The sequence below is a fragment of the Callithrix jacchus genome, chromosome X, assembly GCF_049354715.1.
Source record: "Callithrix jacchus isolate 240 chromosome X, calJac240_pri, whole genome shotgun sequence".
NCBI classification, from domain to species: Eukaryota; Metazoa; Chordata; class Mammalia; order Primates; family Cebidae; genus Callithrix; species Callithrix jacchus.
This window is the reverse complement of record NC_133524.1, coordinates 125,808,575-125,833,754: the sequence shown is the minus strand read 5'-3', so window position 1 is coordinate 125,833,754 and position 25,180 is coordinate 125,808,575. Positions and strand designations below refer to the sequence as shown.

Genomic DNA, 25,180 nt, shown 5'->3' with positions numbered 1-25,180 from the left:
TTATCAGTTCCCGTCACCAACACAGCGGCAGCACCAGGCACAATCGCCAGGCAAACCAGTCCCATAAGTCCCTCCTTGGATAGCTTCCTTGACTCATTCGGTCCAACACTGTGCCACCAACTCGCCGAAACGGACTACCTAGAACAAGGGTCTTTGCTAGCGTGCGGGCAGCTAGTGTATGCGCATATCCTCTCGCCTTGTGGACCAATCGCAATGCGGCAGCGAGTGCTACGCCTGCGCAGTAGGCCTCCGGTCGCCGTTTCCTTTCCTGGGCTCTAGCAGGCAGGCTTCTCTGTCCAATGCCCACCCGAGCTGGGAGGAGGAGCCTGCGTAGTTCGCGTGTGAAAAGACTCGGGTAGCGGGCCGGTTCTTGCGGTGTTTGACCCGTCGGTCGTGCGTGAGAGGAAAGGGAAAGAGGAGGTCCCGAATAGCGGTCGTCGAAATGTTCCGGTGTGGAAGCCTGGCGGCAGGTGCTTTGAAGCAGAAGCTGGTGCCCTTGGTGCGGACCGTGTGCGTCCGAAGTCCAAGGCACAGGAACCGGCTCCCAGGTGACTGACTGACCCATTCTGGGCAACCTCCAAGTCCAAGGGCCTGGCGCCTTAGGCTCCCTGTTCCTTGCAGCCCTCTGCCCCCGCCCCCCCCCCACCCCGAGAAACTTAACGCACAGTCGCGTGAATTCCAAATTGGCAGGACCCGAACCCTGAGTCTTGCAAGCGGAGGAATTGGCTCAGCCATGCCGACCTGACCTTCAAGAGATCTGAACCCGGTAGTCGGCCTGAGGCCTTTGCCCGGGAACGTTTGCCGTTCAGGGATCCGAGAACGACTGGCCTTTGCCGCCTCCCCGCCATCCCCGCCCCCACCCCCCTTTTTAGAGCAATGAGGTCAAGTAGATTGTCATTTCCCGATTGAGACTTTAAACAGGACGTTTAAGCCCTACGCCTAAGTTTCTTGTATAAATGAGGATATTATCTGCTCAGCCTTCCAAACCACAGATGAGATCCATGGATTTGAATGCCCAGTGAAGCAGAAATGGTGCAGGGCAAGTAAGGAGTCGGTCGGTTGTGCATCAGACACCTAGAGAATTGGCCCAGAATTAATTGGAGATGCCTGAGCCGAGTAATTCTTGGTGGTCTTTAAGGTTTCAGAGAAACAGTTTGCAGAATGCATTGTATTTGTCCTCCATTAAGTTGTTTCATCAAATTTTAGGCCTGGAAGGGTTTTGTGGTAAAGTTCAACCCGCTCATTTTATAGATAATAAACTGAGGCACAGAGGTGAAATTACTTGCCAAAGGTCCTATAGTTAATTAATAAGCAGACCTAAGGATAGTAGTTTGCTATCCTCTACGTCCTTAATCCCTTTGCTGCAAGTCCATTCTGCTTCCTAAAGTTGACCTCAAAAAGTTAAGGATGAATTCCGGTCTCTTCCCAGTAATTAGCCCATTGTCCATCAGATATCCGTGAATTTATCTGAGCATGGCTTGAACCTGCTTATTTTCGATCTGCATTACTTCATGGGGGCAATGAATGATCCACCTGTAGGAGATGCTTTAAAAAAAATCAGTAATCTTTAAATGTCCACCCCCAAGGTATTTGCATTTACAATGTCATAAGTTATCCTCGAGGCTTTTACAATACAGAAACACCTGGGTGCTTTCAAAATAAAAAGTGGAAATCTTTTCCATGGGTTGTTAGGGTCTTTGGAAATGTGCATTTGAACGTTTTTCCAGTTGCTGTGCACAATGAAAATGTTTCCTGATATGTGTATTTGAGTTATGTCCTGGGACATATTGCCCTTGGAACTTGAAACCTCTGCTTAGCTTTTAAAGGAATGCCTTATCAATGGATGTCATCTTCCTGGGTTTTGTGCATTGAAATGATGGTGCTTTGTGCTTGTTGCACAGAAATTTACACAGAAATTCGGTTAACCCAAATTTTTTCATCCACACTGGCCTTTCAAACTTTGAGTACTTGTTTTGCTTGTCTCACAACGTTTACCAGCATTCTAAAGTCTGATCCAAAGTTCTCATTAATTAAATTTGCATTTGCAAAGTTAAGTTGATTTATTAGACATTGGAATATCGTTGGTGGTGTTAGAACTACTGAAAGATACAGACTCAAAAGGTTTTTTCCACTGCGTGTCTTTGTTTGAAGGCAGTCTACTGTAGAATATATTCTGACTTCCTGACATAGCCATCCATCTCTTTGCATACACTTACTCTTGGTCCTTTGGCTGTGCACCAAAGTATGACATCATCTGGCTTTAAAAATGGGTGAGGGCAGTGTTACAATTTCAAAAAGAATTTATGATACTCTCATTTTAGGAATTAACTCTGTTTTGTGGCTTGATTACTAATTGCTTTTAATCTGATTTCTTTTTCACATAATACCATCTACCATGTGTTTTGCACAGGTGGAAAAGAGCCATGTTCATTTATACACCATTTCTCCCTCCTTACCTTTAAACTTTTTTTTTTTTTGAGTTGGAGTCTCGCTCTGTTGCCCAGGCTGAAGTACAGTGGTGCGATCTTGGCTCACTGCAACCCCTGCCTGCCGGATTCAAGCGGTTCTGCCTCAGCCCCCTGAGTAGCTGGGGCTACAGGTGTGTGCCACCATGCCTTGCTAATGTTTTGTATTTTTAGTAAAGATGGGGTTTCACCATGCTGGCCAGGCTGGTCTCGAACTCCTGACCTCATGATCTGCCCGCCTTGGCCTCCCAAACCTTTAAACTTTAAACCTGCCTTCCAACTATCTCATCGACATTTGTCACCATTGTCAGGTTCATTTCCATTATATGTTGCATTCTGTCTTAAAACCATGATAGCTACTATTTGTTTATTTACCTTATTTATTTGGATGCTCTGCCTCCTTCCAGAAGTGATTGAAGATAACTCATAGACATCACTCTATGTCTGCATTCAGACAAAGAGGAGCAGATAGGTTAGATAATCGATGTTTTCTGTTCTGTAATATTTTGTTTGGTCACCAAACATAGTGCTGCCCATGTTATCAAACTGATTACCGACTCCCTGACTTTAGGTTCAAATGTCTGAACATTTTTCTCTATTTGGAATCCTTCTCACCTCTTTAAAAAGGAAACTGAACTCCTTGTGGGCAAGGATCCTGGCTTCCTGGACACTGCCAAATGAGACTTCTTTTTGAAGCCTAAAAGATAAGTCTTCCCCAGTTCTTTCTGCTGAGACAAGGCTTTGCAGAAGAAATTCTTTGGGAAGTCAGCCCTTTCTGTAACCAGTTAATAAGTTAGATTTTCTAGAAATTTTCTTAACTTTTTGAGGGAGTTACTGCATGACTTAGCTTTCTTCTAGATCATGTTTCCAAAAGTTGCCTGGTCATGTGAATCGAGTAGAGGACCGATGCCTAACCTCTTCCAGGAGAGAGTCCTGGGAATCTGTATTTTAACAAGCTCCTTGACATTCATATGATCAGGCAAGTTTGGTAAATATTATTTTGGATGAGTAGTGACTCTTCCCCTCCTGTTTCACAGACCTCAGGATTAAAAACCCAAACTGAGCAATCTAGACTCTCTTGTGATTTGTATCCAGCCCATTTTCTCATATTCAGATGGTAGCAGCCATTCTCCTAAACTGAACACTACCTGAGTACATGGATTATGATCTGTTTGTTTTTGTGTCCTTAGCATCTTGAACCATCTCTGGCACATGGCAGTTTCTCATGGCTAAACCCTAGTACAGCACTGTGAAGGGCTTAACTTTGCAGAAGAGAGATTTTATTTTCTGTTATCTAAATAATTTTTCCTGGCTGGGCACAGTGGCTCACGCCTGTAATCCCAGCACTTTGGGAGGCTGAGGCAGGTGGATCACAAGGTCAGGAGTTCAAGACCAACCTGGCCAACATGGTGAAACCCCATCTCTGCTAAAAATACAAAAATTAGCCGGGCGTCGTAGCAGGTGCCTGTAATCCCAGCTAGGAATTGCTTGAACCCAGGAGACGGAGGTTGCAGTGAACCAAGATTGTGCCACTGCACTCCAGCCTGGGGGACAGAGGGAGACTGTGTCTCAAAAAAAAATTCTTTTCCTTGTTTGTCTTTCATCAGAATGGTTCACGCTGTACTATAGTTATTACTATGTTTCTTCTAAAATTTCAGCAAGGGTTGATACTAAAAAAATTAAAAAGGCTGATAAGCTTAAATAGTTGTTGGATTCCTTGTAAAGAATCATTTAGCTACAGTGGATAGACTATCTAGCCTTGTCCTGTGTTTTATCCTGTTGGAAAAATCAGTCTGACACTCAGGAAACAAGTCTCAAGAACATATAGATCTCTTAGCCATTTAGGGTCCCTGGGTGCTTCAATTGTGAAGATGTGTTTTTGGACAAGGCCTCTTGAGTGTATGGGAAAACAGGAGATCACAAAACCTACAGAAATGAACTTGCTGCTTTAGATGCTGTTCTAATGCTAGTCTGTGGTGTTTGAGGTTACTCATTTATGATTAAGCAACCTGAAATAAATCAAATCTGGCTAAAGCTTTTTTTTTTTTTAGCTCTAAGTTTATTATTTTATTTTATTTATTTTTAAGTAGAGATGGGTTTTCACTGTGTTGGCCAGGCTGGTCTCAAACTCCTGGCCTCAAGTGGTCCACCCACCTTGACCCCCCAAGGTGCTTGGATTACAGTTGCGAGCCACTGCACCTGGCCTGGCTAACATTGCTTTGCAAAGAATTCTTTAAAATGTTCAGTCAGCTGGGCATGGTGGTGCATGCTTGTAGTACTAGCTACTCTGGAGGCTAAGGTGGAAGGATCACTTGAGCCCAGGAGTTTGAGTCCAGCCTAGGCAACATAACAATAACCTTTCACTTAAAAAAAAATTTTTTTTGAGATGGAGTCTTGCTCTGTTGCCAGGAAGGAGTGCAGTGGCGCAATCTCGGCTCACTGCAACCTCTGCCTGCCGGGTTCAAGCAATTCTCCTGCCTCAGCCTCCCAAGTAGCTGGAACTATAGCTATGCACCACCACGCCCAGCTAATTTTTGTATTTTTAGTGGAGACAGGGGTTTCACCATGTTGCCCAGAATGGTCTTGATCTCTTGATCTCATGATCCGCCCACCTCAGCCTCCCAAAGTGCTGGGATTACAGCCGTGAGCCACGATGCCCGGCCCAAAAAATTTTTTAATAGTAATAAAAATGTTCGGTCAATATCAGTAGGATAAGGAAGACTTTCTATTTCCTTCCTTCATTCATTAATTCAACAAATATTTATTGAGCAAACACCTACTATGTGTCAGGCGCTGTTGCACAGATCAAACTGGCTTCTCAAGAATGAAATCCTAAGTGTGAGGAAGAAATTGCACTGTATGTGTGGTCTCACTGCAGAAAACCTAAAATAAACAAACTGTTGCCATAATGAGAAGTCAAGGAGTAAATTGGCTTTTCCATGTTAGTAAGACAAGTGAAAAGCCATGTTTCAGTCTCGATGTAAAATTTCCTAAAATTTGGAAGCTGTGGGAAGAAAGGTTTGGGAGGAATTTCATGGGGAAAAAAAATGGGGGCGGGGGAATGTAAACAGACAATACTTAGTACCTTTTACAAAATTAAAGTCACTTTGTAGGTATATACAAAGTTTTAGAAGTTAGTTTATTAATGATAGTAGTATATTACATTTCAAGCATTAGTTTAAATATTAACCAGTTTACTTTTTTAAAAGTCAATTTACTTTTCTAGCCTGAGCAATATGGTGAAACCTCAGATCTACAAAAAATAGAAAAATTAGCCAGGTGTTGGTGGCTCACGCCTGTAGTCCCAGCTACATGGGAGGTTGAGGCTGGAGAATCACTTGATCCCAGGAAGTGGAAGTTGCAGTGACCCGAGATCGTGCCACTGCACCACTGCACTCCAGCTTGGGTGGCAGACTGAGAACCTGTCTCAAAAAAAAGAAAAAGTCATTTACTTTTAAATGCTTTTTTTCTTTTCTTTTTTTTTGACAAATTGAGACAGAAGCTGAACTTACCCAAATCTACATTCTTAGTATTATCAGTTTGTGAAAAGCAAGCAGAAACAGTATAAATACCAGTATGACATTTAAACAAATTTGTTATGATGTCTTTATTTAGGGTCTTCTGGAGGAATAAATAGAATTTTTAAAAGATACATATATTTAGTAAATTAACCTGGGGTAGAGGTTGAGGACAAGCTAAATTCGTTGAACTAAATCACGTGGAACTTTTCCTAATCAGTTTCATTTTCTAAGCTCTGAGAGTTACCACTTTCTACTTCCGACTGTTTATTGTTTTTATAAGCTTCTGAAAATCAAAAGCTTGCCCAGATTGAGATAAGCTTCTTCCCTGCTCACGTTTTTATTTTCATGATTTGTCATTTCCAAATCTAAAACATTTTATTTCAAGTGGTAATGAAGAGTTCTAAAACCAGGTAAGAAATAAGAACAGTAAGGAAAAATACATTTCCTTTTCTAAGAGTATAAATCTAAAGTCTCTTATCTGTAATTCAGAAATTGAAATTGAAATTTTAGAATGACCAAAATTTAAGACTATCAAGTTTTCATAATTCATTTGTCAGTAAAACCTGACCTGAACTGAAGAGAGGCTACTCTATGATATTTTCAAAAATCTCACTTAGTGTGATTAGTCATAGAAATATTAATATGTTTGACTATTGGTTGCTGCCCTTTACCTTGCTAGGTGTCACTATGTGGTATATGCCTCATATACTAAAGACCAAAGAATTCAAAGTTCCTTGGGTCCCCAGGATTTCAGATGAGAGACTGCAGATCCACACTGGACTTGATTTTGCCGTCTGTGCCTAAAGTTGTGAAAGCAAGGGGGAAAGTTCCTTATCCAATCTCTGCAAGTCTACATGGGATGTCACTACCAGTGTCCATTCTGTTTGTCTTCTTTTTTGAGATGTATTTTCGTTCTTGTTGCCCAGGCTGGAGTGCAAAGGCACTATCTCAGCTAACCACAATCTCCGCTTCCTGGGTTCAAGCAATCCTCCTGCCTCAGCCTCCTAAATAGCTGGGATTATAGGCATACGCCACCACACCTGGCTAATTTTGTATTTTTAGTAGAGACAGGATTTCTCCATGTTGGTCAGGCTGGTCTCGAACTCCTGACCTCAGGTTCTTCACCTGCCTCGGCTTCCCAAAGTGCTGGGATTACAGCGTGAGCTACTGTGCCCAGCCTGTTTATCTTTTAAAGCCTAGACAGGACACGGACATATGTAGCAGCTTCTAGACTAAGCTCGTCCAGCCTGCCGCCCAACACAAATTCATAAACTTTCTTAAAACATTATGAGATTTTTTTGTGATTTATTTATTTATTTATTTTAGCTTATCAGCTGTTGTTAGTGTATTTTATGTGTGGTCCAAGACAATTCTTCCAGTGTGGCCCAGGGAAGCCAAAAGATTGGAGGCCCCTGCTCTAACAGTTGGTTCTCAAGGTGTGGTCCCCACCCTAACAGCAGCAGCAACAGCATTCCCTGGGAACTTGTTAGAAATGCACATTCTTCAGCCCCATCCCAGATCTATTGAATCAGAACCTCTGGGCCTGGGGCCTGGCCAGCTTTGTTTCACAAACCCTTCAGGGCATTCTGAGACACTCTGAAGCTTGAGAACTACTGCTCTAGGAGTGGGGTCTGTAAACTACAGCCACAGGCCAAAGCCAGTCACCTGCTTTTTTATGCCCCAGGAGCCATGAATGGTTTTTACATTTTTGTAATGGCTGAGAAAAATAGACAAATTTGTGACACATTAAAATTATATAAAATTTAAACTTCAGTGTCCATAAAGTTCTATTGGAACATGGCCACGTCTACTCTACTCATTTATGTATTGTCTCTGGCTGCTTTTATGCAGCATCGGCGGAACTGAGTAGTTGCAGCAGACACCAAATGGCGCGAAAAGCTGAAAATATTTACCATCTGGTTCTTTGTAGAAAAAATTTGCTGCTGTTGGTTGATAGTCAACAAACAGGAGGAATAATCACAGAGAAGGTACACTGATACCTTCCTTTATCTGAAAATGTCAGCGTCTTCCTAGAAAAAGAAATCTACAAAACTCTTATATGCCTATGTGTGGGTGCTGTTATGATCATTACACAGCTCTGCATAGTTTGCCATTAAAATAACGTTTGTTTTATTTTGGAGGAGTAAGAGCCAAGGAGTTGCTGGAAACTTTAAATGTTGTCGTTCTAAAAAATATTTCATAGTCAAAAGTTTTTCAGTTCTTTGGGGGAGAAACACTCATTTAATTTTTTTTTCTGATTTTCTTCTGAGCTTTAACATTTCTGTATTTCAGGGCACATTACCTTTCACGCAAGACTGAACTGTGTCCTGGTTAGAGTGCATTGCGTTTTATTTTATGCAAGATTTGAGCCATTTAGATTGCTCCTTAAATGGTTGTTATAATGTCCCAGGTAGCCCATGGTTAACTTTGTATATCTGCCTATTCAATCATCTCTCTGTGTTTACTTCATTTATGGCAACGACATGAAGGGAGAGGTATTTGATGAATTGTTCATGTTTTTCGTGATCTTTTCTGGAAGCTCAAAATTTCCTCACTGAGCAGCATTAAATTTTACTCTTAAAAACTTCAGCAACTTAAGAGTGGTCATTCAGCTGCCTGTAGTATTTATGTATGCAGTTTTGGTGATGTTTTTCTTGATCATTTAACAGCGAATATCTGGGCAATAAGTCTTGAACAGTGCATTGACGTTTAATCATAAATATGTATTAACTATTTTATTTTTGTATGTGTGTGTCTTAATAAATTATGTTTCTTAGGCAACTTGTTCCAGCGATGGCATGTTCCTCTAGAACTCCAGATGACAAGACAAATGGCTAGCTCTGGTGCATCAGGGGGCAAAATCGATAATTCTGTGTTAGTCCTTATTGTGGGCTTATCAACAGTAGGAGCTGGTGCCTATGTAAGTAGAAAAGCAGCGTGTGTAAAGAAGCTGCCAAACAGCTCCCATTAATAGACTCAATACTACTCTGCTTTTAAACTTTTGCAACTAATTCCCCTTTCTCCTTTTGGAAAAATTTTCAAAAAGCTTTCTCTTAAGTGCCTGCTGCCTAATATCTTATGGGAGCCAATTTGGGAATGACTGAAATTTAATCTCATGTTGATTGATTTCTGCTCTTTTCACTTGTCTTTTTCTTCTTCACTTGGAAGCCACTGTGTTTTCCTAGATTCAAGTAACCCGCAAAATTGTACCTGTTTTCTTGGATGTCACACACTAACCTGTGAATAAAGTCAAAATCTATTGCAGCTCCTTAGCACAATATTTGATTTTGACCTAGTTGTCAAACATTTTATTTTTCCTCAGCTTGAGGTTCACATTTAAAAACAACGGCCTTCAATCAAAAATATTAAGTGTTCCTAAAAAGAAAACTATCCCTGAATCTCACCCAAAGACTAAATTACAGAAGCAGGCCTAGTATCACTGATTTTAGAATGGAGTTGTGTGAGGTGAGAAGTATGGTGTTTAACTGCTGTGTAGTATTAGCACAATTATATCTCCTTAAATGAACTCTGATCAGCTTAGCAGGTCACAGAGGAATTACTCTGTGGGTGGTTTTTTTTCCTAACTTGGCAGGGTTTACTGTGACTAAGCAGATCACTCCAAAGTTGGATCCTGTAAGGTTGAGTGAACCAACTTAGATAACACCTAGTAACACCCTTGATTGAAGGAAGCTGTTTGTTTTACTTATTAAGCCATTACAAGTTCAGGGTTTTTTCTTACAATGGTAAGACAGTGAATTTATCTTTGTTCCTTGATCGCTAGGTTAAAGAAAGGGAAAATTATTTGAAGCTACCTTTATCCTCATACCTGATGTGACTCCCAAATGGACAAGAAAAGTAGATCGCTCTTGCCTATTGTGAGGCAAATCAGAGTAAGAAATAGGCGAGAACTGTCTGATAATGTGCTTTGATGAAATACACATTCTGCAATCCTGGAGCAGCATTTTTTTCTTTTTTAGCACAGGATAACCAAAACTGCCTTTGTGTTGAATGTTTGTTCATTAATACTTAGTGCTCTTTCTATTTCCTTTTGTTTCTCTCTTGGCCTTATCTTTACCTACAGTTGTGCAGTCTCATCACCTAGGATCCCCTTCTAGATCACTAGCGTCCACAGGTGCTTCTGGGAAAGATGGCAGCAGCCTAGTATACTTCTTAATTGTAGGAGCAACAGTCACTGGGGCAGGAGTTTATTATGTAAGATGCTTACACTAAAATATATTTTGGGGTAGGGTGGGTGAGACCATGGCACTAATGAACACTTGATACATTAGAATACAATCAAATATTCACAGCACGTGCTTTTTCTAGGTGTTTATTAAAGGGACATTGTCAGTCAGTAGAGAGTCCCCCAATCTCATTCTTCAAACTGTTGAAGTCCTACCAGATATAATTAAAGCCACAAATCTAATGATCACAAATCCTCATCATCAGCTCTTTCTTTGAACTTTTGCCAATTTTATAATGATTTTATATGATATCAAATTATATTGTGCTTTAGTGCTGCATACCTAACAAGACAGTCTCAGAGTAAATGTTAAATAAGCAAATAAAGGTAATGTGAATGCCATCCATTCTTAATCATTTTAGGTAAAATGTAATTTTTGTGTTTTGTGGGTAACAACCAGATTTTGACTGTGAAAAGGCATTTTATTGAATGCTTCTGAGGAGATCCAAAAAGCCATAGAAATTGCAGCATTTTCCCCCATTCACCTACCCACCCACAGCATCTATTTCAAAGTAAATTCATTTGGCAGTGTCCCTTTGTAATCTCTAATTTGGTCAAACTAGTGGCTGAAGCGGTACAAGCTAATGCATTCATGTAGGTTGCTTTCTTAAATGCCTCTCATTCATAATTCAGACGCTACCCTCTGAGCCTTACTTTTTCCATTTCATATCTCTCAACTTTTGCCATCGGTTCCACCCCATTCATTCAAAAATAGATTTAAAGCCTTTGTGTTCAGTATGTTTGTAACAATTTAAACTTGATAAACTCCTGGTCTGTGTTGCTGTACCAGAGTTGGATGGCCTCCACAGAGTTGACCATGCAAATTCTCTTGATGCCAAGCTACAAGACAGGGCTGGTGACTCTTGCTTTCTCCTGCCTTAGAAATAGCTAAGAAGCACAAGTTCCTCTCAAGTCATTCAGTTAAATGCCTCATTGTACTCTGTGTTTATCCAACACTGGTAATAATAAAGCTACTGTATTAGTAAGTGGTTCCAGGTTAAATGATAAGCTTTTGTCTACTTACAATTGTTATTGAATTGTCATGAATAGTTTTGTTTTGGTTTTAAAATCCTTGAAAACTTGACCTGAAATGGCTTAGTTTTTTGTCCGAAATTGTTGTTAGTCTCAAGAGAACTGTGAACTTAAAGTCAGTGTTCAGCTTTGATGAGATATAGCTATCAGTTGTTGAGTGTGTTTGCATTAGTTTCTTGGGCTGCCACAACAAAACACCACGGACCAAGTGACTTAAACAGCAGTTTATTTTCTCATTGTTCGGAAGGCTGAAAAGGCTAAGATAAAGGTCAGACAGGGTTCAGTTTCTGGTGAGGACTCTATTAGCTTTCAGACAGCCACCCTCTTACTGTGTCCTCACATGGTTTTGGGGGGTGGGAGGTGGAGAGGGAAAAAGAGTGAGCAAGGGAACTCTGGTGGCTTCCCCTTTATAGATGAGCACCAGCCCTTTCAGATTAGGGCCCCACCCTTAAGACTTCATTCAACCTTTGTCACCTCCCTAAAACCCCATTGCCAAATACCATTACATAGTGGGTTAAGGCTTCAATATAGGAATAGGAAGCATTTGGTCTGTAACAGTGAACAGTGTTTCTTCATAACTTTTTTCTCTCATTTGAAGAAATGTTCCTAACTTGAGTATAAATATTACCTTGGCAATTCCTATATTGGGAGCTCTTTACCTCCCTCCAAAAAGAAGGGAGTAAACCGTTGGCTTTTAAAAAATTTTTACCATGAACCGCAGTGAGAAATACATTTCTCTTATACCCCATTGAAACAAAGCTTCAAAAGCTACTCTTACTGGGTGTCATATATTTACTCTAGTTTCTCTCCTCTTCTATTTGTGTTTGTTTCTAATGCTGGTTGCAACCTACTAAATTGACTTCACAATCCACTAATGAGATCCAAGCACAGTTCAGAAAACACTGATTTCAATAGTGCTTCTGCTGCTTGGATTGTAAATATGAACTTCTGATTGGCATTGATGTGAGTTTTTCCTCTTTTTGCTGGTAACTTTCACTAGGACCTGAGGCAGATCCCCAAATCTCAGTCATCTTTTTTTTGTCAGTGGGCAGAGCCAAAGTGGGCTTTAGAATATTTTAATGAGATTTAGGCTGGGTGCAGTGGCTCACGCCTATAATCCCAGCACTTTGGGAAGCCGAGACAGCTGGATCACTAGGTCGGGAGATCAAGACCATCCTGGCTAACATGGTGAAACCCTGTCTCTACTAAAAATACAAAAAACAATTAGCTGGGCATGGTGGCACATGCCTGTAGTCCCAGCTACTCGGCAGGCTGAGGTAGGAGAATCTCTCGAACCCAGGAGGGAGAGGTTGCAGTGAGCCGGAATCATGCCATTGCACCCCCGCCTGGCGACAAAGTGAGACTCAGTCTCAAAAAATAATAATAATATTTACTGAGATTTTGTATTTGGGCCCTTTGCCATTGTTAACCTATAGGACTGCATTGCCTCACTCAGAAAATGACGTGTTTCCTTTCAAATCCCATTAAGTTGAATAAGTACCACCATATTCATCTGTTTAGAAAAATTGTCTTCACTAATATTTTTCATAAATGTGTAGTTTTTATTAACCTGACATGTATTTATGTCATTAATTGGAAATATGTGCAAACTAGGAATACAGAAACCCTTGGGGGAAAGGTAAAGAAATCAATACATTTACATATATATCGGACAGACTGACCTAATTCCACCCTTTCTGCACTAAACCTCTAGGTATTTCTTGGTCTGCTCTTCCCTTCTTTGTGTGAGCCATTAGCAAGTGTGAGCTGGGCTCAGGCTATTTTGCGATATTCCTGTCAATGAACATGGCCCCTGTTTATTTCTCTTTTCATTCATGTTGACCAGATTAAGCCATCTTTTTAGGTAAAAGTCTCCCCTTTTTTTTTAAAGAGGAGAAGTTTTCCCCTCTAGATTTTTTTGTTGTGTTTTTGTTTTTGAGACAGAGTCTGTCTCTGTCACCCAGGCTGGAGTACAGTGGTGTGATCTTGGCTCACTGCAGCCTCCACCTCCTGGGTTCAGGTGATTCTCTTGTCTCAGCCTCCCTAGTAGCTGGGATTACAGGTGCACACCACCACACCCAGCTAATTTTTATATTTTTAGTAGAGACGGGTTCACCGTGGTGGCCAGACTGGTCTTGAACTCCTGGCCTCAAGTGATCCACTCAACTTGGCCTCCCAAAGTGCTGGGATTATAGTTGTGAGCCACCAGCATCTGGCCAAAGTCCCATTCTTAAAAGAAATGTTTTTTAAGGTATGAGTAAATACTGGACTTCTGTATAGTATCTGATGCCAAGATAACTCTTCTTGAAATGCATGTTAATTAAATTCATTTATTTGATAAATTTAGTAGTAAATTCAAGGAGTACCTATTGTCTTTTCACATACAGTACTTAACTTTCTATTTCATTTGTCACAATGTTAAATGCTCCCAGGCTAAACTCAGCTCTCAGGGCCCAGGTTCCTCAATTGCAGCACATTGCCTGATGGGCTGCTCTGGAAGGAAGTCATAGAAATATTCTTAGAATATGTTTTATTGTTCTTCTGAATAATCTGAGATTTCATTTGACATATGTTCACTTAAATTCCTGTTTTGTTGACTCTGTGGGGTACAAAAGAGCAAAAGCATTATAGGTTTTTTGTTTTGTTTTGTTTTTTGTTTTTTTGGGAGAGACTCTGTTGCCCAGGCTGGAGTGCAGTCCCGTGATCACTGCAACCTCCGCCTCCAGGTTCAAGCAATTCTCCTGTCCCAGCTTCCCAAGTAGTTGGGATTACAGGTGTGTGCCACCATGCTCAGCTAAGTTTTGTATTTTTAGTAGAGACAGGGTTTCACCATGTTGGTCAGGCTGGTCTCGAACTCCTGACCTCATGCTCTGCCCACCTCACCTTCCCAAAGCGCTGAGATTACATGTGTGAGTCACTGTGCCCAGCCGGGTTTTTTGCTTTTTTTTGAGACAGAGTCTCACTGTTTCACCCAGGCTGGAGTGCAGTGACACTATCTCGGCTCACTGCAACCTCCACCTCGCGGGTTCAAGCAGTTCTCATGCCTCAACCTCCCAAGTAGCTGGGACTACAGGTATGCACCACCTCTCCCAGCTAATTTTTGTATTTTTAGTAGAGATGGTTTTACCGTGTTGGCCAGGCTGATCTCAAACTCCTTACCTCAGGTGATCTGCCCACCTTAGCCTCCCAAAGTGCTTGGATTACAGGCGTGAGCCACTGTGCCTGGCCAAAAGCATTGTAATGTAAAGTCATTCTTGCCTACCTTTTCTTTAAAAAGTCTCCAATAAACTCTGGTGCTGTGTGTTAAAAAAGAACAACACAAGACTAGTCATGATGCTAAAATTACCCTTCTCCAATTTGAAAGGATAGAGAAGATAGACTGTTTGAAATATAGCAGGTGTTTAAACAAGGTGTTTAACCCCCTAGTAAATATCTGTATGTAGTTTTTCTGAATGAGATTTTTTTTTACCTCATAAGTTTAAGAAAAGGATAGACCATTGAGGGAACCATGGGTAACTCTCTAAAAGTAGAATATAGGTGGCCATGTTTCTGACCACTGTGTGAATACTCAGCAAAAGCCGGAATGTTGACCAGGAAAACTTAACATCCCAGCTTCTTACCTGGGACCCTATATGTTGATTTCACAGCTAGTGTCCAGCATAGTCCAAACCCCCTTTCTGTGCTTCATATAAAGATTAGCCCTTTCTAGCACTTTATTCTTCTAGTATAAAATTTGTTTTTTCTTAAACTGTACATTCAGAATTAAATAGGGGGAGAATTCCTTACAGAGAGCCTAAAAATCTGAAACTGGAACATTTTCATCTGCTTATGCATATTTTTTCCACACTAAGCATGTGCACGCCCAATATTTTTTATTTCTTAAGAAAACAACTTTGTCTTAAATGATTTTGACATAGAGGAACTAACATCAGATAGACAAAAGCTTCTCATTTAATTGAAAGATAATATTACTTACGGTATGAGCTAGTTGCATGGTGAAATAAACTTTCTCCATGTTTGGATCTGCAGGCCTATAAGACTATAAAAGAGGACCAAAAAAGATACGAAGAAAGAATTTCAGGGATGGGGCTGACACCAGAAGAGAGACAGACAAGGGCCGAATTATCTGGTGAGTATTCCCTTAGATCTTGCTACAATTTGAGACTCATAAAGGAAAAGTTATAAACAGTTTGGGTGATGTGATTTGTGGATGTCTTGTAGAAGCAATTGTGGCATGAGACTGCAAGCATCTAGAAAGTATAGTATTACTCTAGAACTGGGAGTGATTTAAAGAATTTGGCTGAAATTTGGGTTTGAGAATAAAACAAGTGGTGATTATGACTGGTTGATTTTCTGTATATTAATATTAGTCTCTTGGGCAGGCGTAGTGGCTCATGCCCATTATCCCAGCACTTTGGGAGGCCGAGATGTGTGGGTCACCTGAGGTCAGGAGTTCAAGACCAGCCTGCCCAACATGGTGAAACCCCATCTCTACTAAAAATATAAAAATTAGCTGGGTGTGGTGGCACATGCCTGTAATCCCAGCTACTCTGGAGGCTGAGGCATTAGAATCACTTGAACAGAGGTGGAGGTTGCAGTGAGCCAAGATTGCACTGCTCCAATCCAGCTTAGATGACAGAGCAAGTCTCTGTCTCAAAAAATTAAAGAATAAAGTAAAGTAAAATAAAATTACTCTTAAAAGACAAGCTTAGCAAGGAAAACTATTGGAAAAGAGATGAAAGCCTTTTTTTTTTTTTTTTGCGATTGAGTTTCGCTCTTTTTGCCCAGGCTGGAGCACAATGGCTCAATCTAGTCTCACTACAACCTCTGCCTCCTGGGTTCAAGCAATTCTCTTGCCTCAGCCTCTAGAGTAGCTAGGATTACAGGCGCTTGCTGTCATGCCCAGCTAATTTTGTATGGTTGGTAGAGATGGGGTTTCACCATGTTGGCCAGTCTGGTCTCAAACTCCTGACCTCAGGTGATCCATCAGCCCAGTCTCGGCCTCCCAAAGTGCTGGGATTACAGGTGTGAGCCACCACTCCTGGCCAAAAGCCATTTTTTAAATGAGGAAATTCTTCTGATCTGTTTAGTTCCCCTTTTGAATCTTTAGAGTTTTGAGTTGCTAAAGGTATATTTACTTTCCTAAAGCACATATCCTCGCCATGACTTCCATTTCACATGATACACTTCAATTTTCAGAGAGGAACGTTTTAATCCTTTCATAAGTCCCACAACTGTGGGTGGGCAGTTTGTTCTGCTTTCTTCAATAGCACCTCCTTTGAACATAGTATAATAATCCCCAGTTGACCTCCTGGATTTTCTCCCATTGTTGCTAACAAAAGGTGAAACTGAGCTTGATATTTTCCTGGTAGTCACTAGGAAATTGATGGGAAGGGAAGAAGTCTACTGATATATACTTTCTAAATATTTTAGAAATATTTAAGCTATGTCCTAGTACCGGTTCAGACCTAATGAATGAATTACATTGGTGAAATCATTCTCCTCTCTATTTTTCACTTATGAAATGAAAGGGATACTTGCTTTTCCTCTCCCATCAGGATTCTGTGAAGATTGTTAAGATTAGTATAGGTCCTGTATTCTGCTAGCTTTATGTGAAGGATTGAGACAAGTGCAAGGTGATTTTTTTTTAATAGTGGCAAAGCATCATCGGAAACTTCAAGAAGATTCATCCTGTCTGGTCTGTTGCTTACAGCTACAGGAGAGCCAGTTTCTCAAGTCAGGGCACCAAATCATGTTCCTTTCCTGCTAATTGGTGGAGGCACTGCTGCTTTTGCTGCAGCCAGATCCATCCGGGCTCGGGATCCTGGGGCCAGGGTAAGGTGCATGTTTTTTTGCTTGGCACTGAGAGTATAGTCTGCAAGCATTTAGCTAATGTGAACGCTTTGACATTAGCCCCTTAAATGACTTGGCTGTGATAAGTATCATGATTTTTATGTCTGAAGGTGCTGATTGTATCTGAAGATCCTGAGCTGCCATACATGCGACCTCCTCTTTCTAAAGAACTGTGGTTTTCAGATGACCCAAATGTCACAAAGACACTGCGATTCAAACAGTGGAATGGAAAAGAGAGAAGGTGTGTTTGCTTATGTAAATGAGCCTGACTAACAACTTCAGCTAAGCACAGAGTAGGTCAGGATTTTGCTGCTGACTGTGTACAGTGAATAGGAGGGATGGCTTGGCTGTCCGCTAGAGTCTCCTATGGTCCACACTTGGTACAGCTTAGAGGTACCAGGCTACAAAGGGCAAGAGTCCTGGATACTGTTACCAGATCTACCAGCAGTTGATGGTGTCATGTCGGCTTCTGAAATACTAATGCTTCTATTTCTGGATCCTTTATGTTAAACTTCTTTTGGTGAAGATCGACTTGGCCTGTATTGTCACTTCTTTATACTTGCCTAGACATGTCCTACAAGTGCAGAAGAGAAACTGTTTAATGGCACTCTTTGACAGCCTAGCAGGCATTCAGAATTTCAGAAGTATAGTGGGAAGACTGTAAGGAAGAGCCTCTGTTAGAATGTTTACATGACAGACTTGGAGATACAGGTCCAAAAACTTTTTCCTTTTAAAGGACAACTTAGATCTCTTTTTTTTTTTTTTTTTTTTGAGATGGAGTTTCGCTGTTGTTACCCAGACTGGAGTGCAATGGCATGAACTCGGCTCACCGCAACCTCCACCTCCTGGGTTCAAGCAGTTCTCCTGCCTCAGTCTCCCAAGTAGCTGGGACTACAGGCATGCACCACCATGCCCTGCTAATTTTTGTATTTTTAGTAGAGACGGGGTTTCACCTTGTTGATCAGGATGGTCTCGATCTCTTGACCTTGTGATCCACCTGCCTCGGCCTCCCAAAGTGCTGGGATTATAGGTGTAAGCCACCGCGCCCGGCTAGATCTCTTAATTCTAGTGCCATGTTCTTTGGATTCCAATTTTTTTCTCATTAGTGATCTTTTTGATACTGGACCAAATTTTACAAACTTACTCCTCTCCCTCACCCCCACTATCATGTATCATGTTCCATTTTCAAACAGGATGTATACTTTCGATTAAGTTAGTGGCTAACTTTATATATATACATATATATATATTTTTTTTTTTTGAGATGCTCGCTCTATCACCCAGGCTGGAGTGCAATACAGTGCGATCTTGGCTCACTGCAACCTTTGCCTCCCAGGTTCAAGTGATTCTCCTGCCTCAGCCTCCTGAGTAGCTGGGATTACAAGTGTGTATTGCCACACCCGGCTAATTTTTGTATTTTTAATAGAGATGGGGTTTCACCATGTTGGTCAGATTAGTCTTGAACTCCAGACCTCATGATCCACCCGCCTTGGCCTCCCAAAGTGTTGGGAGTATAGACATGGGCCACTGCACCCAGCCACTATATGTGTATATATGCATGCATACACACACACACACACACACACACACACACACACACACACACACTCTTAAACTCCTGGACTCAAGTGATCCTTCAACCTCAGCCTCCAGAGTAGCTAGGACTATAGGTGTAGGTGTGTACTACCACATGCCTTTCATTAATTAAAAATTTTTTTTTCTAAAGGCAAGATCTTGCTATGTTGCCCAATCTGGTCTCAAACTCCTGGCCTCAAGGGATCCTCCCGCCTTGGGCTCCCAAAGCACTGGGGTTTACAGACCTGAGCCACTATACCCAGCCAATATTAATATATTAATATTAATATATCATATTTGAGGCAGAGTCATCTCAGGAGCTAGAACTAGTTGTTCCATTGAAGAGCACTATTCTGGACAGCCCATTTGGGGGGAATGTGTGAATACCAGCTCCTTAGGTGCTCCACTTGCTGTTACTTTGAAATGAACCTAAATCTAGAGCAGGATTCTCACCCTAAGCATTATTGACATTTGGAACAGGATAACACTTTGCTAGTAGTGGTAGGGTTGTCCAGTGCCTCATAGGATGTTTAGCAGCATCCCTGGCCATTACCCACTGGATATGAGTACCATCCCTACCCAAGTTGTTACAACCCAAATTGTCTCTGGGCACTGGCAAACATCCCCTGGGGGCAAAATTGCCCTGAGCTGAGAACCACTGATCTGGATACCAACAATTTTATTAAAGCTATGGGAGAAGCTGATAACAGTTTCACATGTTTATAATATTCTCCCTCTCTTCTCCATACAGCATATATTTCCAGCCACCTTCTTTCTATGTCTCTGCTCAGGACCTGCCTCACATTGAAAATGGTGGTGTGGCCGTCCTCACTGGGAAGAAGGTGAGCTAGTAGATTGCTTCCTTTGTTAGGCTCTACCCACGTGCCCACCAGCCAGTATCGTGATATGTGTTTCCATTACCATTTATGTCTGTCCTGCCATTGTAGTTCATCAAAGAAGGATCAAGCTGCTTTAGGTTGAATAATGCTGAGTGTGTCTTTCTGAGGAAAGCGCTAGTATCAAAGCCTAGGGTAGCATGCTAACTCAACTTGACTTTAAAAGCTGTTACCTCTCCTATTTGCTTTTCTGCTCGTCCTCATTCTTCCCATTTTCCCACAATAACTTCTCTCTGGGATTATCGATGAGAAAAGATTGACAAATGTGTATTATTCATGATAGTAAAATAATTTGGGCATAACTCAGCATGGAATATATTGTTAGACTTTAAAAGGTGAGTGTCTGAGTAATAAGGTCCGTTATTGGAGGGTATTTGTGGAATCCCAGGATGGTTTGTTATATTTTATGGTTGTTAATGGGAGGTACTAGAATGTGTATGTAAACTAATGGCAGTGTTCCAATAGGGAGGTGTTCTCTGAAGGAGCAAAGCCTAGAGTAGATGAGATACACAGCACAAGGGGAGGGATTGTCCTTTGTTAGGAACATACCCACTCTTCTCCTGTAAAGGGGACATTAGAGAAGATGGATATAGGTTTGTTGATAAGCTGGTACTGAGACATTAAGTATCCCCTATGTGTAAATAACCCTCAGGCCCTACCCTCTAGGGGCTAGCTGTATTAGGGAGAAACATAAATAGGTAATCATAATGCATACGCGTGTAGCAAGAGAGATCTGCACAGTATGTTGTGGGAAACACTGGGAAGCGTGCCCAGTAGAGTGACGATTTCAGGAAAGGCTTTCTGGAGGAGAAGGTCTTACAAAATGGGCACTCTTATGGAATGAAGAGACATTCACCAGTCTGGAGAAGAGCGAAGAGCATTCAAGTAAAAAAGAACAGTGTAAGCAAAAGCATAAGGGTACAAAAAGCATGTTTGGTGTCAGGAAATAGAAGCAGCTTGATACTGATAGAGCAGTTAGGTACAAGTTAGGAAGTGGCAAGAGATGAACCTGACCAACATGCAGAAACCCCGTCTCTACTAAAAATACAAAAGTTAACTGGGCATGGTGGCACATGCCTGTAACCCCGGCTACTAGGGAGGCTGAGGCAGGAGAATTGCTTGAACCCGGGAGGCAGAGGTTGCAGTAAGCTGAGATCACACTCATTGCACTCCAGTCTGGGCAATAAGAGCGAAACTTCATCTCAAAAACAAAAAAAGCATGAGCTTTTTCTGCATTGGGGAGCTGTTGCATTTTAGGGAATTGAATTTTAAATAATTGCTATTGGCGTGAGGAGGATGGATTTTAGGGAGACAAGACTAGAGAGACTTGCAATAATCTAGGCAAGAGGTGGTGAGAGCAAATAAGAATAGTAGTGGTGTGATGATGATGATGAAAAAAGTAAGAGCTAAACTTTGTATAGTACCTATTCTAATCTTTTAAGGCCAGTTCTTAAATGCTTTATGTGTACCATTTCATTTTATCCTCCCTATGAGGTGGATATTATTTCTCTCTTACAGATAAATAAGTTGAAATTTTAAAAAAATAAGTAAATTTTAAATAATTTGCAGTGTATTCTTTTTTTTTTTTGAGATGGAGTCTTGCTCTGTCACTCAGGCTGGAGTGCAGTGGCGCAATCTCAGCTCACTGCAATCTCTGCCTCCCAGGTTCAAGCAATTCTCCTGCCTCAGCCTCTTGAGTAGCTGGGATTACTGATGTGTGCCACCACACCCGGCAAACTTTTGTATGTGTAGTAGAGATGAGGTTTCACCATGTTGGCCAGGCTAGTCTTGAACTTCTGACCTTGAGATCCGCCTGCCTTGGCCTCCCAAAGTACTGGAATTACAGGTGTGAGCCACCGCGCCCAGCCTTTTTCCTTTTCTTTCATTCTTTCTTTTTTTTTTTTTTTTTTTTGAGACGGATTCTCACTTTGTTGCCCAGGCTCAAGTACAGTTGCGTGATCTCAGCTCACTGTAACCTCCGCCTCCTGGATTCAAGCGATTCTCCGGCCTCAGCCTCCCAAGTAGCTGGAATTATAGGCATGCGCTACCATGCTAATTTTTTTTTTGTCTTTTTAGTAGAGATGGGGTTTCATCAGGTTGGTCTTGAACTCCTGATCTCAGATGATCCACCTGCCTCGGCCTCCCAAAGTGCTGAGATTACAGGTGTGAGCCATCGTGTCTGGACAGTATTACTTCTTGATAGAAAGGTGATGAGGAGTAGGGAACACACTTGAAGCATGCTTAGGAGACATGCTTAATGAGGCTCAGTGGTTGGTTAAAGGTAGAAGATGAAGGAGATGGAGGAGGCAAAGATGACTTTCTAATTCCTAGCCTGCATGGCTGAGTGGATGGCAGTGTATCCCCAGCTGAGAAAATCATTACGAGAGGTAGAGCTAGTTTAGTAGGGGAGATAAAATTCCCCTACTTTTTGGACCGTTAAGTATGAAGTGGAATATCTGTGTCAAGGTGTCTTCTGGGCAGTTGAACATATGACTGCTACACTCAGGGTACCTGGGCTCAGATAGAGATTTGAGAATCATTTGCATATATGTAGTACTTGAAACCTTGAGAGTAGGTGAAGCCTCCTGGGGAGAACTGATCTAGTGAGAAGAGGAGAAAGGCAAGGCTAGCGCCCCAGGAAACCTTATTTTTTAGGACGTAGGCTTAAGAAGAACCCACAAAGGAGACTAGGAAAGAACTTGAAGAGCAGTATGAGGAAATCTGAGAACAGGAACCAAGGTTGTAGGGAGTTTCAAGAAGGAGGACGTGATCCATAGTGTTACTGTGGCAGAGGAATCTGGGAAGAAAAGAACTGTAAATGCACTATGAGATTTGGTGGTTCAGATGCCATTAGGGGCCAGGTGCGGTGGCTCACGCCTATAATCCCAGCACTTTGGGAGGCTGAGGCAGGCAGCTCACTTGAAGTCAGGAGTTTGAGACCAGCCTGGCCAACATGGTGAAACCCCATCTCTACTAAAAATACAAAAATTAGCCAGGCGTAGTGGTACACCCCTATAATTCCAGCTACTCAGGAGGCTGAAGCAGGAGAATCGTTTGAACCTAGGAGGTGGAAGTTGCAGTGAGCCAGGATCACATCACTGCACTCCAGCCTGGGTGACAGAGCAAGACTCTGTCTCAAAAAAATAATAAAATAAAACAGATACCATTGGGAAGTTAGAAAAGAGGGTAAAGTCCTCTTTCAAAAGATTTAAACGAGAAAAAAGAGATGGAAATGGGACAAAAGCTTGAAGGGGACGTAGCGTCAAAGGTGGGACCCATTGGATGGGACAAACCTGTTAATAGGCTGGGTGGGGTGGGGGGTGGTTGGGAACCCTAATGCCTCATAGGAAGCTGTGGAAGATCATGTGTAATGGCTTCACTTATTTTTGCAATAGAATAGAACATAAGATGGTTATTTGAGGGCCAGCGGTGTGGGGGTTGAGTAGCGGGATTGAATTGAAGAGGGAGCTTACCAAGGACAAATCAAAAGGAGGCTAAAGAAGCTGCTTATCCATCAGATTCGTTTATCTCATTGCCTCTAGAAAGCTTTACCCAACCCAATCTGACTAGATTGCACATGTCATATGTTCCCAGCACTACCTGCACTGTTCTTACTATTCATATCACATTTATGACTTGTGATTCTTGTTAGTGGTTGTTAAGTTGTCTTGGCCACTGAACTCTGAAAGCAGCGAGGATCACGAGGATCACTGTCTCACCGTCATGTCCCAGCACTTAGCGCCACACTTGATACATAGTAGATGCTTGATTGAATGTTCTCATAGCTTGTAAGGAGTGGAGCAAAGACTGGAATGCTACTCTCTGACTCCAAAGCTCAAGCTCTTAACCATAAGAAAGAATTAAAGGTGCTGGCAAAAGAACAGTTTGGATATTCTAACATCCACCCAAATTAGTTAGAATGGAGCAGCCAGTCAAACAGAAAATTGAAAGCAAGTATAGGAGACAGATGTAGGAAAAGCTGAAAGGATGGAAAATTGTGACCGAGTAGGATAATTGAGGTCGAAGTAGAGGTTTAGGAGACAAGATGATGTAAAGTATGAGCCAGGTTCCAAGGTCTTCAGTGAATCAGGAGGATTAGCCAGGAGGTGGCTCAAAACAGTGATTTGTAGGAATATAGGACTCCTCTGATATCCCTCAGAGGAGAATGAAAGTACAAGGATCTGGAAGCAGCAGACCAGTAACCTCAGGAAGCTTGCAGAATGCCAGACCTCCTCCTGGCCTTGTGACATAGAGTGTGGGGGAATGAACAGTCTCTACATGTTAGCTCTAAGTAATTCTGAACAGCCAAATAAGAAAGGCTGTCGCAATTCTCCTTTTCCACACATGGGGCAGGGACTTTGGGCCTGTCATGACTTGCTCTTATGTTGCCTGCTTTCTAATTGCCTGTTTCCAACATATGTCTGCTTGAAGAAACTGGGTACCAGAAACTGTGGTTCTCATGATGACTTGGAAATGGTTTCTCAAGGATCGCTTTAGATCAAGAACTAATTCTTATTAGGCTGGCAACGTCTTCTTTTTTTTTTTTGAGATGGAATCTTGCTCTGTTGCCCAGGCTGGAGTGTAGTGGTGCGATCTTGGCTCACTGCAACCTCCACCTCCCAGGTTCAAGCGATTCTCCTGCCTCAGCCTCCCCAGTAGCTGGGATCACAGGCATGTGCCACCATGCGTGGTTAATTTTTGTGTTTTTAGTAGAGACGGGGTTTTGCCATGTTGGCCAGGTTTGTCTTGAACTCATGGCGTCAGGTGATCCACCCACCTCAGCCTCCCAAAATGCTGGGATTACAAACATGAGCCACCATGCCCGGCCTGAGCTGGCAACTTGGCAACTTCTTATTGGTCTGGAGTTTTGGGGTGATGATGGAAATGTTCTGAAATCAGATAGTGGTGATGGATGCACAACCTTGTGAATATACTAAAATCCACAGAATTGCACACTTTAAAATGGTGAATTTTATGTGAGTTACGTCTCAATAAATTTTTTTCAAAGCTAATTCATCTCTACCTCTTTTGTGTATGTGTGTGATGACTGTACCAGGTAGTACAGCTGGATGTGAGAGGCAACATGGTGAAACTTAACGATGGCTCTCAAATAACCTATGAAAAGTGCTTGATTGCAACAGGTGAGCACTTCTGGAGATGGCTTTCTTCCTTGATACAGCTCATTCAAATTTTAGAGTCCAGTCTTCTGGACTCTAAATATAGAAGGCATTATTACTTAGGAAAACGGAAACTCAGACTCTCTGAATTGGGTGTCTTCTCTTGGTTCAAAAGCTGGATGTGTCCAGGCATCCTGGATCACCAGCCCTTCTAGATGATCCTTGCTGTTTTCTTGGTAGAGGAATAAAGAAGTTGCCCTTCTTTTCTCTCCATGCTTAGCCCTCACCCTTTGCCCTGAAAGCGATGTCATTTTGTGGCTTCATTGCCAGTTGCAATCAGAAACCAAGAGAAGAAACAGAAGCAATTCTTCAAACCCATGTAGCTATGCTAGCTGGCGAATCCTCATGAGAAACTAGAATAGAACATGGAAGCCAAAAGTAAGGCCTTTTGGCCACCTAGGGGGAGGGTATACCCCTT

General features: G+C 41.9%; 1 protein-coding gene across 6 annotated transcripts in view; it reads left to right on the top strand.

The window, feature by feature from the left end:
• Positions 1–258: 258 nt before the first annotated feature.
• Positions 259–25,180, top strand: part of AIFM1 (apoptosis inducing factor mitochondria associated 1) — a 37,137-nt gene continuing 12,215 nt past the window's right edge. For 2 of the 6 annotated variants that reach the window (XM_078362292.1, XM_035287968.3), the window contains exons 1-7: positions 259–548; positions 10,068–10,198; positions 15,291–15,390; positions 16,975–17,096; positions 17,225–17,355; positions 19,441–19,531; positions 24,642–24,726. In XM_078362292.1, coding sequence (XP_078218418.1) covers positions 443–548; positions 10,068–10,198; positions 15,291–15,390; positions 16,975–17,096; positions 17,225–17,355; positions 19,441–19,531; positions 24,642–24,726 — 766 coding nt within the window. In that variant the 5' untranslated portion in view covers positions 259–442. Of the gene's footprint in view, positions 549–8,763; positions 8,907–10,067; positions 10,199–15,290; positions 15,391–16,974; positions 17,097–17,224; positions 17,356–19,440; positions 19,532–24,641; positions 24,727–25,180 lie in introns of all 6 variants that reach the window. The other 4 variants (XM_035287967.3, XM_035287966.2, XM_078362293.1 and 1 more) reach the window with 2 other exon arrangements.